Genomic DNA, 15,992 nt, shown 5'->3' on the forward strand with positions numbered 1-15,992 from the left:
TATTGACAAACTAGAGACGGTTAGTCTTCACAGCTCTGACGTGCATTTTAGCATCTTTTGGCTCGTTACTGTACTGTTTTGGTTCGCTGTGATAAATCCACTGTAGAGAGACTAAATTAGCGAATGGGAACACAGTGGAGCATTCACCAGCTGAAGAATGTATTCTTTGCAGGACTTGGTGGAGAGAGGATCAGAGCTAAAAGGGCGAATATTGGACCCGCTTTGGTGGCCAGAAACATTTCAGACTGAGGGTAGAAGGATAGAGGGTGTTTTTTTTTTTTTTAATTCATTAATTATTGTTTACATCCATGCTTTCTATCTTACAGCTGATTCTTATCTTCTGCCTTTGTGGTGTGTGCAGGTAATTTACTAACACACACAATATAACAACATTTTAAGGTCATATGATGTCAATGTTGCGTTTACAGCTTGTTTAGCTGCCCCCAAGTGGCCAAAAATTGATGCTGCCTTTACCACAGTTTTACTTGCCTTAACTAATCAATAGATGGTGACAGGGTGCTTTGTAATGGGAAACAATGTCCTTAAATGACTTATTTGGGCTAGATCAAATCAAAATGTGGGGGTTTTTTTTGGAAGAAAATGACAAATGCAGTCATGTAACCTATCCTCTCATTTAATTTGGAGCAGCTCTTGTCACATCAGGTGGGAGCTTTACTGTAAATAAGGAGAAAGGGGTCGATCCACACATAATACTATTAATAAATGAGCATCAGTGAGTCTGGTGTGTGCAAAAAATGTGAACCATGTGGACTCAAGCATGGTGAGTATTTTTTTTTCTCCCTTTTTTTCTAACAGTAAATGAGGCTCAACAGAAGGAGAGAGGAGCTGAGCTGTATCTCTGCCTCTGGGGAAATTGGGAAGTGTGTATACATATGTGTGTGTGTGTGTGAGAGAGAGAGAGAGAGAGAGAGAGAGAGAGAGAGAGAGAGAGAGAGAGAGAGAGAGAGAGAGGGTGTGTGTGAATACTTATTTAGTTTCTCCCCAATCGTCGCTGACTGCATTCTTCTCTTGGCGGGTGGCGAGAGTGGAGCATCGGAGACACACACACACAGAGAGAGAGAGAGAGAGAGAGAAAGAGTGGGATTGGGGAGTCCGAGAAGAAGCTTGAACTTCACTGCAGACGCTGCTGCTCAGGTTGGTTCCATCTCTGTATTATTCTTATGATGTTTAACAGTGCGTCTGATGGACACTCCTGTGTGTTTAATCTCCAGCTTCAGGGTGGTATTCCTTTAGCTTTTGGGTCTTAATCAATCTAACTTGCAGTTTTTCAGAGATGTTTGCACGTGTGGCACATTCTCTGGCTTTCCTCCATTCATCTTTTTTTTTTTTATATATATAAACCCCGCAGACCCTCATATTGATGTCATGCTACTGCGCGTAATGCGCTACCACGGGCACTGGTATCTACATCACCAGTCAAACCAGATGGATCGCTCCTTCACGATGCAACACCACCAGCTTAAATAGAAACAGTTGCATTGTCTTATCCCACTGTCCAGCCGTGTGCAGTCTCATGTGCACGAAGGTGGAAACGGGTGATTGCAGCAGAGATGAGAGTAGGACGGAGGTTTTGCGCACACATGTCATTGGAGCAGCTTCCAGTAATGATCCACTCATACGTATGGCTGCAACTTAAGTGATAACGATTGTTTCCGTGTGTGATGCCCATCTATTGTGATTAATGCGCTCTCTCATGATCCAGTAATGTGCAGCTGAAATGAACCATACTCGTCCGGACAGAACTGGCTGCACAGCAGGAATGTAGCCTGTTATTTAGGGTGAAAATCAGTGAAAAGCCGCATGTTGATGCTCGGGAAAACAAACAGGCTTCTAATGATAAAAATGCATAGTAGAAATAATAACACCTGGTGTTGGTGTTTCAAACAATGAGCTTTTCCATGTTCCTCACCAACATGCATCTTTTCATTGATCAGCTCTCAGTGGTTGCTGAGGTGCGAGCTTCCAGGCTGTCAGGTCACTAAACCTGAAAGGCGACACCCTATCATTTCAGGAAATAGCTTCACACCGGCGCTATTTTTACCTCCGGCGGTGTGTCAGGCGGTACACACGCTGTCCACTTCATTGTAATGCTGCACATGCCATCACCACAGTGGTAGAGGCTGTGCCAGGGCAGCCTCATGTGTGTAGTGCCAGAGATAGAGAGGGGGGAGAGAGGGGAAGGGGGAGTGCAATACACACAGTGCAAAAAGAGACGTGCATATGGATTGTTTATCTGTGTGTGTGTGTGTGTGTGTGTGTCAAAGCTACACACACACACAGATAAACAATCCACATGCACGAGGTTTGACAGAGGCAGAGAAACAAAGGCTATTTCTATTTGCTTTGCCAGCAGTGATGTTGTCAGTAAATCAGCTCAGTGCTTGTGTGCGACGGTGACAAATAGGTGTGTAATGAAATGAAATTAAAGATGCATGTAATTTCTAAACACTGAGATAGAAATAGCTGAATAGTAGAAATTAAATGAATAAGTGAAACAAAAATATCTCATCCAGGTGAAATGTGCCTTCCGTCATTGGTTCTTAATTCATCATTTTTATGTCCATATTACCATATATTCAAGTTTTGAGTGTATGATTTATGTCTTCTTTTAATTACAGCTCAGTGATGGAATTGTTGTATTATAGTGCAAACCATTTGTTATTGTGGGCCTAAACCATACAGGCCACGACCCCTTTGGCAATGCTGCACTTTAAAGTGTGCAAATGATAACAATGATGTCAATAACACTGATTTAAAATAGAGAGAGAGAGATGGGGATAGAGAGGGGGAGAGAGAGAGGGAGAGAGAGAGAGAGAGAGAGAGTGGTTGAGAGACCTTGTGGAAAACAGGGCATATGGTCTCGTGACGTAACGCCGGTCGCTGCGGACGCTCTGACAACATTGCCTCTGTGTGTGTGCGTGTGTGTGTGTGTGTGCGTGTGTTTATGTGTGCGTGCGTGCGTGCAGCTCAGGATTAGATCCGGTGTATCCAAACGCACTCTGCGCACCGTGTCATCTCCGATACGCGCGTAAAACACGCACCAAATAAACAAACAACAACAAACAATGAACGCCGTGACCGCCGCCACCTGCCTTCTCGTCGCCGGCTTCAGCTGCTATCTGTACGGCAGCGACGTGTTGTTATCGCTGCTCCGTGTCTCTGTTGCAGACCCCTCCATGCCCGAGCCGGGAGCTGCTCCGCGGCGGAGCCCGCAGGGAGTCCCCTACGCCGACCTGCAGCACATCGTCAACGCCGACGGACTGCACCTGTTCTGCCGCTACTGGGAGCCCGTCGGCCCGCCAAGGTCAGTGGGGAACGGAGCGGGAAAACTAGCGGAAAGAGTGTGTCTGTTTCATCATCTGTGTGTCTTCCCTTTGTGTGCAGGCTGTGTGGGAGATGGAGTGTATACCAAAAGAGTTGGGTTCATTTTTTAGTAATGTAAGAATCTTTATCCTGTGAAAGTGGCCCTATTCACATGGTTGTGTCACATGAGGGCATTCCTCTGAGTTCCTGCATGTTAATCTATACAAGTGTGTGCGTGTGCGTGTGCGTGTGCGTGTGTGTGTGTGTGTGTGCAGGGACCCAGCTGTGATAAAAGTGCACTGTTGGCACTGTTGGTATAGTCTCTAACCCTGGTTGGTCAGTGCACATTTGGGCTATGTCTGAGAGAGTAAAACCAACAGCACCAGCTCTAGTCTCTGCTGCTCCCTTCTCCACACAATCTCAGTTAAAATCTTTACTAAGGTTTTTGTTTTCAAACGGCTGCCCAGGAGTCAACTGGTCAAACAACTTTCCAGTTAACTCCTCATCTTCCAAATACTGTCACAGTAAAACAAAACAAAGTTTGTTAGTTACATTAACAGGAGTAACACTGGCTGTTATAGATTTTAGAACTGTAACTCAGTAACTCAACACTAATAAACACAGGTTTTTAACCATATGCAAGACAAAAGCATCACTAGGTCAAATCAAAACAACAAAACAATGTCAGTAAGGAACAATGAGATGAAATAAAATCAGTTTGTTAAAATGTCAGGGCAGTTTAGTCTCATTCTGTGACGCGAGCTCGTTAAAAACACCATAATTATGTTAATCTCCTCACAGTGGTGACTACCAGATGCACCAGTGACTCATACTGGGTCATGACCCCATTAAAAAAAAAAAAACAGTTGCTTGTTGAACCCAGCAAACATATTGTTGATTGATCTAACAACTACTGCGGTTGGAGATCCTCTCCGTACGCCACCATTGGGGAATACTGTCAGCTTTATGGGGGTTTGGAAGAACAAAAAAAATGCAGAAAATGACAGATTCAGCTTTAGTCAGTCATCATGGAAGCAGATTTATCTTAACGGCACAAATGTAACACCCTGAGAAGATCACAAACTGTCCTGCAGAATCTCACGTTTAATATACAGTATGTTCCCTCAGCCTGAGCTGCAGTGAAAAAGCCAATTTATTTAGATTAGATTAACAAAGTCAGCGACAATCCAGCACAAATTTGACTGGGCACTAGTATACAGACTGTAGTTTCCCCCTCACTGTACTGAGACTTTCCAAGCACGAGGAAAATGTGCCTATCACATGTCAACATCTGTTTCTTCATACCCACAAACCCTTGTGCTTTGAAGTTGTTCCTTGTAGTTGATTTGAATTATATTCTGAATCGTAATGAGCAGCATCGTAGTTCATTTGTAAAAGCTCTGAGATCCTGACTCATCTGGTGTGCGAAAGAACATAAATGGTAATGTTGCCTCATAACTAGACGATTAAAAAAAAGTTTAACAGGGGTATTTTCCACAGTCTGCTGCTGGAGGCCCCCTTGGTATGCACTCTGAGCCGTTATGAGCCTGTGCACCCTCCACACATGTGGCCGTAGCAGATCATGCAACACAGATGTCACAGTGAAGCGAGCTCAGAAAACCTCATGCAGCGCGTGAGCACAGACGGAAAGAGATGTGACAGAAGCAGGAACATCTGGAGTCAAGATATTACTGATCTCTCTGTCTCACATACACACACACGGCTCACACCTCTGTGTAGAGCAGTGACTCATTAACTGACACTGTGTCTGTGTCTCTGCTGTATGATTGCTCCGTAAACTGTGGGTCATGGTTTACAACAGCATGTGTGTATGTGTGTGTGTTTATTCTGCAGTCATCCTTCATTTGTTCTGCATTCGTACATTCGGGTGCTTGTGTACTTGTGTGTAGATGTGTAGATATCTGTGTATGTTGGTGGCAAACCTCTGTGTGGTTGTGTTGGTTCTGTTGTTGGACTGAAACGCTCTGGCAGCTCTTGTTAACATGTAAATATGCATAATTCTGCATAGGCAGTGGAGCTAATATTTGACTTTATAATTTCCCACAATGCCACTGAGGCCTAATGGCTCACTGTGGTCACACAGAAGCCCTTTCCCAAAGCCCACAACCCCATATGAACAAACATCCACTCATGCAGCGACCTGCTCACATATTTCAATCCTGCCAACAAAGACTCTTGGAGATAAACAGCCAGTTCTAAAAATGTTTTCTACTCATCCGGCCAAAAGCATCAATAAACCAAATGGCAAATGCAGTTTCATTGGCATAACATTTTCTTCTTCAAATCATGTTTTTTGGAAGTAAAAAGCTGAATCACTGCAGGCTTAAAATAGCTGCAAATAGCTCTCTGCTTTGTAACTGTTTTAGAGCCAAGGCTTTGGATGGCTTATATAAGAGCTTTCTCACTGGAGGCCAGCCATTGACCATGCTAAAAATGCATGCATGTACAGCGAGGCAGGCTAGAGTCCATGAAATGCCATTTATCATGGTGTGTATATCCATCCAGCAGTGTGTGCTTTTAATAGCTGATGCAAATATTTGTGGACTGATGCTGCTGATGATTTGTGCTCTGTGGAATCAAATTTGAATCTGTAGTTAGACTTTCACAGGACACTAAAATTCTTCACTGAGGCTCAGACTAATGAAATTCTTTTAGCTGAGCTAGCAGCTCCTTAAAGCTGAGTGAGGTAGGTTTTATAGTTTTACAAGCTGATAAAACAGAGGCTTGGGTAAAGCCACAACCTCGCCAGTACACCCTAACACTGATTTATTGGTCTTAATTTGCTGTTGTGTGTGTGCTTCATGTTATCGGAGTATACTTGTTGAGTGAAATCAGCATCCTCTGAATACGATGCCTTCTAAATATGTTAAAGTTAAAGTTACACACAGGATGTTATCAGAGGGTAAAAGTGCTGCAAAATGAGACACTCCAACCTGCTGTCTATCTACACTTTACCATTATCTCTGACACACACCTCCTGTTTCAACACAAACTGCCCCTGCAGTCTGATGTTTCAAAATAAAAGAGTGCTCTGTGGTCTGGATGGATGCAGCCTCCAGGCTTGCAGCAACCCACTCACTGCTGCAGTCAGATTAGTAAATTAACACACTGTGACACAGCGTGTCAGAACCAAATTTATGAAACCTTGGGCTCTGTAGATCCAGCTTAGCCAGAAGCTTATAGCATCCTAAGTACTTTAGGTAAAATGTTGTCGTCTTTGGCATGAATGTAAAATAGGAATTAGAGGCTATTAGTATGTACTGTGGAAGCTCCATTTCATTAACTACTTCTATACTTTATGGAAGGATGAATTAATTTTAGGCTTATAGATCAAAAGTTGTTGTTTTTAAAATTTACAAGTTGTTTTAATCTTCCCTTGGGTTACATTAACAGGAGCAACACTGGCTGTTATAGATTTTAGAGCTGTAACTCAGTAACTCAATACTAATAAACGCAAGTGGGTCCATGCTCATAATAATACACCATCCTCACATGTTGTGGAGCTCATTGTTTCTGCCAGCAGCAAGAACATTTATCTTAAATGTTTGTGATAGGAGTGGTTTCATACCGGCCACAGGAGCAGCTGGTGCGCTGATAAGCTTTGAGGAAGGAATCTACAGACAAAAGATTTGACAACTGACAGTTTTTCCGCCTCGGGGCCGAAAGACTCGTTACATGTTTTAGAAGTCTGTGTGATTATAATTTGATTATAATTTGATTATAATAAAATGGTAATGAGTGATAATATAGGCGTGTTGGCTTTCAGTAATATGCTACTATTGCCAATAAGCCATGTGGTGAGTGAGTTCTCAAAAGGATGATAATTATAAACTGATAATTATTTTACATAATTAATAGATTCACTGTTTGGTCTATAAACTGCTAGAAAATAGTGAAAATTTTAAGTTCCTAAAGACCCAGGTGGCATCTTTATGTTTTTTGTTTTGTCCAAAACCTAAAGGTTTTCAGTTTACAGTGGCACGAGAGAAAGACAGGCTGCACGTCTTCACAGTTGAGATTCTGGATAGCGAGTGTTTGCTTGAAAATGGCTTTAACGATGTATTGATTATCAAAGACGTTGCTGGTGATTCACCATCATTGTCAACACCACTAAAGTTGTGATGTGACGTGCTGTAACCATGGTGACAGGCAGCAGTTTGAGAGTGCCAGGCCCGCACATATTAACTAAACTGAGTGGACCAACTGTAGGCCAGACAGCAAAAAAAAGTGGAAATTAAGCTGACTGTTAAATGTAAAACCTCCGACTGAGTGGATGGGAAAAACCAAAGTTTGTTCTTTATATAAAGCAGCAACAGGGAGGTTGAGAGGCCGTGGAAAAAGAAATTCTAGGCAGCGAGGGACAGGGAAAGCACCTGCAGGCAAATGAGGACAGATTATAATATGCGCTAGTTTTAAAGTTTGTTTGACTAATGATTTTAGCAGAAATCTGTCCATCAACCATCAAACATGTGTCTTTAGTTCAATAGTAAAGCTGTCTGATGAATTTGGGAATCAATTCATCTGTTGCTGGTGGACCAGAAAGTCCCCAACATGCAATGGTTGTTTCTATGCATAGCTTTCTTTTAATGAACAGTTAAATACGCTCAGATGAATGAGAGAACGTTGTAGTAACAGCATGTGAGTGCAGGTGATGGAGTAAAAATCACCACAGTCACGTGCTTTGTCCTCTGGCACAAAAAACATGTTTTAAGGACAAATATCAGCTGGTAGTGAGTGACATACATTGAGTGCGCAAACATCAGCATAACCTGTCTGACATTGATTTTTGTTGCCACACCCTTTTTTACGGTTCAGGTCTTAAATGTGTCTCCTTTCATCATTTCATCTTTCATCCAAAGTTGTCTTGTTTAGATTGTTGCTTAAATTTCGAAAACTGGAAATATTTTTTTTTATTGACTTTTTTTCTGTTGTGCTTGCTTTGTTTTGTGTGGCAGATATCACTGTTATGCACAGTATGTGCAACTGCGCTCATGTTTTTTTACATGTTTCTAAGGTCTAGAAGTTCACAAGTGTCATTTAATACGGAGCCCTGATGTTTTCACATGAATGACTGAGCATGAAGCTGTAGGTAGGGAACGAAACTACTATTGCTGACTAGTACATTTCCTACAAACGTACACTTCTGTATAGAAATCTGAAAATAGATTGAGGAAGAAAAGACAAACTCTTCTGTTATTCATGTCCACCATGTTGCTCACATAAAAAATAAAACATCCTAATAATGCGCAAATCTTGATTTGAAATGATATTGTCTTTATTTAAAATCATCCTCGTGGGCATGAGAATGACATGGGGTCAAAGGTCATGTGGGTGCCTGAAAAACCTTTTCACTAGAACCAGGAAGTAGGTGAAAGGTGGAGGGGTGGAGGGGCGGAGCATCAACAATGATTGACTAATCGCCCGACAGACGTCCAACTGAGGCTTTGAACACACCAGCAGACCAGCACACCAGCCATTCGTTCACTGCACACCACACCTGTGTTTTCACATCAAGAGTAGTCACACACACTCACACAGACACACACAGCTTGTGTAAATAGGTCACGCTCTTATCGAAGTTTTGCTGATGGTCTCCGGATGAGTTTCCTTCCCTGTTTGTTTTTCTATGGTCAGACTGTTTAATTTCTCCTCTGCTCGCTGCCACTGTTACTGTCGGCCGCAGAGTTTTGCCAAGATAAAAGCTCCACAGTTCCTTTCGTGTTCGTGCTTCGGCTTGCCTGAGTAACGGAGTGTATAACATATTAGGGCCTCTCGTATTCCTGTGAAATTCATGAGTAGGTGATTCCAAGTGCCAGCTGTGATCATTTACAGTAAATGAATGTGAAGAGAAAACAGAGAAGAAGCACTTCAGTTTTCTTTTTTTTTTTCATTTCGCTGTTGCTCATATTCACAGTGACTTAGTGATTTCATTAATACTGTCCCAGCAAGTTACACTTCCTGCATCACTAATCACCAGCAACAGCCTAAACATTAGAATAAGCTGAGACACTAATCGTGCAAATACGATTATAAATAATTATCAAAGTATTCTGGATGATAATTACAATTTCCATACATTTGATTGTGTTCTGCTGCTATACAGATGTGTTAATTGAAAATATTGATGATGTTGATTGGCAAAGTGGAATGATGTAAGAGCAAGTAGTGAAATCTAAAATGAAAATGCGTAAATGAAGGATTCCAACAGCGATAAGAAGTAAAAATAGCAGCAGAGTTATGAGAGGTAATGTTTGTTTTTATATTTATACGGTGCATAATGTTCATAAGACAAGTACGCTCTGTCTCCACATGCAGATAGAGGGAATGACTGACAACATGTGCCTGAAGTTTTATCAATATAGTATGTCTTTGTCTTTTTGTATCACTGGTATAAACTGTCCTGCTGTTGTCTGTCTGCCTCCATTTCTGTCCATCCACTGTTTAGTTTTTTCACACACTTTCTATAATGACATTTCTTGCTTTCTTGTCACACCTCATACTCTTCTCTGACTCCATCTAATTTTCCACCTGTCACACAGTCAAATCCATTTTGTTTTGCTCTTAATGCATCACATCTCACTGTCACGTAGGAGTTCACAGGTTCTTAGAAAGACTGACGGTGTCTTAAACAGTTTTGAAATGTCTTGAATTGAACAGAATGCAGTTACAGTGCAAGGACTGCTTGACGAGCAAACTGTGAGTACGGCAGCAGCAACAATGCTAACGCTAGTCAATCACAAAAGCTTCTTTCCGTTTTGTCTGTACCATACAGTTCTCTCTCTCCCTGGCATTTTGTTCTGAGGATTCAATCAGGCGTAGATAAAATAAGCTCTAAGAGCAAACAAGCTTGCTAACGCATTTATTCAAAAGACAATATTTATCCCACTGACTTCTCCAACCATTCGCAAACCATTCATCTTTGATGGAGCAGTTTATGTTCCAATAGAAAAAGTTCTACAAAAGTTGATGGTAACGCAAAGCACGAGGCTACAATAGCTTCCTCTTTTTTGGATTCCCTCCCCCATCAAAGATCAGCACTGTCAAGACAGCCTGCTATTGGGCAACAGCATGAATTCACATTTTAAATTCACCAAAGTTCAAAAGTTTGTGCTGACTTCTTTTGCTCTCATGAGTGACCATTTCCGTTTTAAATGCTAATGTGAACTGGCCTTTAATTAAATTTAGTTCAAGTACACTCACTCCACTTCACCAGGGATACTCTTCATTCAGCTAATTTTAGTTGAGTTGTCTTAAAAAGCCTCTAAATATGTGCTTCCAAAACCCACTGATGTCTTGTTTCCTCTCTCTGTCGAACGTATTTCTGTAAATTCTATGTTTGGGCCTCTCTCCCTCCACTTTTCCTTTAATCTTTGGGTCTATATTTCTATACTTAAGACATACCCCTATAACTGCACATTCACTGAGTCGGCACTTAACAGCGCTAATGTGGTCTCCCACCCACATAGAGTACATATATGTCCACACACACTCACACACACTATACATCAAATCCCGTGGGCAGCTCTTCAAAGAAAGCTCAGCAATTTGTGGTTGTCTCTCCTACACTCGCACTGTGATGCACATAAGATTAGAGTATAGACGCACACACACACACACACACACACGCGCACACACACGCACACCATTAAGGTCTTGGCAGTCTAAGTCCATTAATCAGATTATCATGCCAGTGTTCGTTCCTTCTGTCTCGTCCTTTGGCTCCTTTCCAGTTTGGACACATGGACAAAACCAAAATCTCCAGTGTTAATTTATTTAGCAGTATGTTCGTATAAGGTGGCATCAGCAAAAGCTAAACAGTTGCCACAATCAGCATGTCAGTGTCAAATAAAATGTCAAACCAGTGGGCAGTGAAAGGCTTGATGTGGCTCTGAGTCAACGGTTATTCTCTCATGTCACTATGCATCAAGTGTTGATCTAACAATGTGCTAATGTTAAGCAGTCAGTGTTGTATAAGCCTTTTTCACAGTGGACATGTTGACTTATCACAGTAGGAAAATGATGGCTCTATTCTATTCAAGTAAGCCCTGACAGTGAGACAGTGGCAGGACCCTGAAACTAAGGCAGCTCAATGGAAGTGAGCTCGAATCGTTAATTTTATAATTTACATCTGTGCTTTTCCTGCTATGACACATCAACATGTCTTCGGTGGAAAAAGGCCTGTCGTTCTGCCTGCACACGCCAACACAGTCCTCATGCTGTGTTCACCTCTTGTCGACTGTCATTAGACGTTTCATGACTCAGGATGCAAATTAGCTGAATTTGTGCTTCTGGAGTGCTGTTTGTGGAATCACTGCAGCTCTGTCAGAGATGCCACGGGAGTTGATGTACAGTTTCTAGGAACTGTCTCTTTCTTTGGTAGTCAGCCTGGCCCAGAAAAATACGTATTTGGTCAAGTAGCCAGCAAAGACATTTCCAGTTCCCCTCCGAAACCTTTACCTCATTGCTCCATATTATAAAGTTAATGAATGAATGTATGAACATTATTGCCATATCAAATCTTGAGTGTAATTTACTCACTGAATAAATAGTTATCCACTTGCTCTATCAAACTTGTTAAATTGGAATATGCAGAGCTGCACTGTAGGAGGACTTTTACTGACAGTAGACATGCTTTACCTCTATTTAGCTCCCACACTGTTTTTGTGTTAAATTGTTATATTCCTCTTCATTGGTTGCTTGCTACTCTGATGATTAAAGACAGAACAATGGACCCCCTTGCAGGAATGTAGAAGAATAGCTATCACAGCTTTACTCTGGATGGTGGTTTTGATTTCTAAGCAGTTTGTGCCACTGTAATGAAAACCAGATAAATACATGGAATACATGGAAATACATGGATTATGTTGTGGGGAATAATGGACCCTGCTAGGATTTTCTTGTTCCTCCTTTCAAGTGTGATCGTCAGCCGCATGCTTAAAATGCCTGAGATTTTTCACTTGGTGTGTAAAATTCGACGTCAGAAGGTTTGTGAGTTCCTGTATAATCTTGAAGTAGCCAGTCAGCATTGCATTAAGGGGATTAGGATCTTGGCTTTGTTTTGGGCCTGTGGTTGTCTGATAGGCTGTCTTATATTAATGGACACACTGAAAAATCAAAGCTTAGTGTTTCCTTCTCAATAACAGAACAGTTAATCTAGTGTTTTTTTTTAATTTCTTGGAAAAGAAAGAAACATTCCAGGCTTTTCCACTCCCAAGTCATTAGGCTGCAACAACACTGCTCCTGTTCCCACATGACTTGCATCTATTGCATGTTTGAGGGGCTTTTCCCCACTGTTTCACAGCTAAAACAGAAGCATTACAAATGATAACTTTAACACTCTCCAAAGCTGCCTGACACTCAGAGACACTGACAAACAAGCTGGGTGGTTACCAGATAACTCTGCTTCCTGATGTGCATGAGTGTAGAACAAGTGTGTTAACAAATTAACGTGACTGAGCTGAGTAGATGATCTACAGTTAGGAGTAGTGATCACATAGTTATGATCCGACCGCTTCTTCACAACAGAATATGGACCAGCAAATTTATGCTGAAATGGAGAGGTCATATGTCATATGTCAAATGGACATACTAGGTTTTGTGGGGTCCATTTGTCCTTCAAAAGTTCCAAATGGCGTAAACAAAATACAAGATCAGGTTTGCTGGTTAGCTGGCATGTATGGCATGACTTTATGTCTGCAGAAACGTCTCTTTTCAGCCAACCGACACCTAACTGGCCAGAATCATTGTGCTATAGATCCTAGAAGGCACTACAACTTGGTAAACATGCTCACCCACAAAGAGCTCCCACTGAGGCACCCACTTTCTCATTAACACATCACTCTGAAGGGTGGTTTTTCACCTCATCAGTGACATGCAATTTCCAGCAAAACCTTGAAACCTGTCACCAAATCAAAACAGACCAAGAAACATCAAGACGTGTGACAAATAAGACCTCAACCCTCAGCAAGACAATGTGAAAACTCAGAAATTGGTGCAACAAACATCACTGGCCTGGGATTAACATCAACTCCAGTCTCCTAAATCCTGCCCTTGAAAGCATAACAATCCCTTTTCCGCTGCCCTGTCTCGGGAGCACCGCGTTTGTTTTTCCTCTCTAAACCAGATCAACAGCCAAAGAATTTTCTCCGTCTTCCGCCACCCCGAGCAGTAGGACACTCAGCACTCAGCGTCAGAACGTAGTCATCAGCTAAAGCAGCGGCTTCAGCTGCTGTCCTGACACCCCGCTCGAAATTATAAGTTGTGATGTGACCTGGCACAGAGTTTCTAAATTGTTCCAGAACAATCAAATTGTGCAGAGCCTCATAAGAGTGAACCTCCCCTGCAGCACCCCAACGATCAAAATGAGTGGACATATCATGAATAAACTCCAGATGAGACTTGTCGCCTATTTTCCAGCTCCTAAACCGCTGCCTCAGGCACAAGCTCATGTGCCCTGAGACGTCACCATAGAATATTTCACACAATCACTGATTTAAGATTTTAATTTAGTTTATTTTAATATAATTTAATTTGTAATATAATTTCCCTTTTAATTTGATTTGATTTAATCTAATTTAATGTAATCAATGCTCCTACGTATTGATGAATATTTTGATTTGACATTCACTGACATAGACCAGTCACCTGTCAAACAATCACAGAAGACGCAGTGAATCACGATGTCATCCAAAACCACAGTGTCCACTCCGCCCTCTCAATGAAAGTTTGCCTCAGCAGCTTTGTGAATACTTCCCCTTCGTTAGGAGACTCTTTGCCAGGAACCATTTAGGAGGACTCCTTGTGTAAAGACACTTTGTGAATACGGCCCTAGATCTTAACTTTTAAAGATTCTTTTTCTCCGCCGAGTCCGGCAGCTAGAAGCCAAACCAATCATGAGAGTGTGGAGAGTGGTGTAGATGATGATGCCACTCACAACCTCTTCAGACTTTTGAATCTTGGGTGAAATTGATGTAGAAACCATGTTGGGTTGCTTTTCGTTGGAATGCTTAAAAGACATTTGACATTTTAAAAGCTGCTCTGGTAAAAAAAAAAGTCTTTTTACACGACTGTCATTGTTCCTCTCTGTAGCAAAGACCCATGAGGGAGGGTAAGGAGGCGTTCGGGTTGATGCCGAAGTAAAGTGGTAAAATGTCACAGTCTATTGAAGTAACACTTGTTCAGATCAAATGCCTCTTGAGCTTCACTAGAACACTTTTAGCTATAGTGGATTGGCTTTGCACAGCTGACATAATGATGATGCCTGAATACCGCTGGCCTGCAGATGCATGTGGAAGATGCCTAGTGCCTTAATGTAGATATCTGCTAAGATTCAGTTTCTGCACAGTTAAACCCTCCTAACTTTGAAAAAATGCAGACTTTTTTATTTCCTACAGTCATTAGACCTCTATTGGATATATTTTCCCCTTTCTGACTTGTGTGATTGTCTTTTGTACATTTTGTTTTACCATTGTTGAAGGCTGAGAACAAAGATTTCATTTTCACTGCTTCACTGTAATTATTAATCGAGACCTTGAAACTTGAAACAACTGAGATGTACTTACAACTTAGACTGACAAGAGAAAGCAAAGATGGAAAGAGACATTGTCAAGCAGACCAAAGAGGTAGTTAGAGAATGATGGATGGAGAGGGAGAAAAATGGCAAATTACAAATGTCCCATTACATGTCTGGTATTTTAGCGTGTATGTCAGTGTCAGTGTTGTATGCAGGTGTGTGAATGCAGTGGTTGATAGAAGGTGCATGTGTGTAAAAAACAAAAGACAATGCAGGGATGAACAAGCAGTGTGGTGCAGGGTGAAGAGACCCACACACTGGCATGTGGGCATGGAGGCTTAGTAGCATGGAAACACAAGATGAGGCAAGCTGTTCCCAGTCGGCCTAATGCCACAGAACCCCCCGGCAAAGGACCTGCAGGGCACAAGATACGCTCACACAATACACAGGTTCAAAGCAATAGGCTCTGTGGCTGCAACAATAGCTCTGAGCAGAGCCAGAGGGAGGACTAACTTGCTCTTGCTCTCTGTTTTAATAAGGCCGGTTGTAAGTCGTGTTTGTCCAGCAACTGAAACTGCTGTAGGAGACAAGTGGTTCTCCAATTCCCAGAGATTAGAGAGAGGGTGAAGAGAGATAATGAGGAAGAATGAAAACCCTCTTTTCTTGTTACTGGAAGATTAAAGTAATAATCAAAACATCTGTGATAGTGCACTTTGGGTTGAACACTATAGGATAAAGTTTAGTGTTAATGCATAACTGCTCCTTCTTTTAAAGAAAAAACATCCACAAAACCTTATCGCTTGAGCCGAATACTTAGTAATTACTTACTAGACAGAGACGTACTTACAATTTAGGTTGACAAGGAAGCAAAGATGGAGAAAAAAGTGCGACAAGAAGAAAGAGAGATTGTCAAGCAGACCAAAGATATATAGAGAGAATGATGGATGGAGAGAATCTTAGACAAAGAAAAATGGTAAATTACAAATGTCCCATTACAAGTCTGGTTTTTAGAGGAGTGTGCAGCTTATTGTTCTCTGTACAGTTGTCTTTACAATGAACCCAGATTAACCCCATTAATCCCCTGCTGCCCCTCGGCATGTGTGTTACAGAACATTGTGCCTTACACAAAGACACT

At 41.7% G+C, this 15,992-nt stretch overlaps 1 protein-coding gene across 2 annotated transcripts in view; it reads left to right on the forward strand.

The window, feature by feature from the left end:
- The first annotated feature begins 1,077 nt into the window (after positions 1 to 1,077).
- Positions 1,078 to 15,992, forward strand: part of mgll (monoglyceride lipase) — a 40,733-nt gene continuing 25,818 nt past the window's right edge. The window contains exons 1-2 of one of the 2 annotated variants that reach the window (XM_070840301.1): positions 1,078 to 1,155; positions 3,190 to 3,325. In XM_070840301.1, coding sequence (XP_070696402.1) covers positions 3,198 to 3,325 — 128 coding nt within the window. In that variant the 5' untranslated portion in view covers positions 1,078 to 1,155; positions 3,190 to 3,197. Of the gene's footprint in view, positions 1,156 to 3,039; positions 3,326 to 15,992 lie in introns of those variants that run through there. The other variant, XM_070840300.1, reaches the window with a different exon arrangement.

The sequence above is a fragment of the Pempheris klunzingeri genome, chromosome 11 (assembly GCF_042242105.1).
Source record: "Pempheris klunzingeri isolate RE-2024b chromosome 11, fPemKlu1.hap1, whole genome shotgun sequence".
Taxonomy (NCBI): Eukaryota; Metazoa; Chordata; class Actinopteri; order Acropomatiformes; family Pempheridae; genus Pempheris; species Pempheris klunzingeri.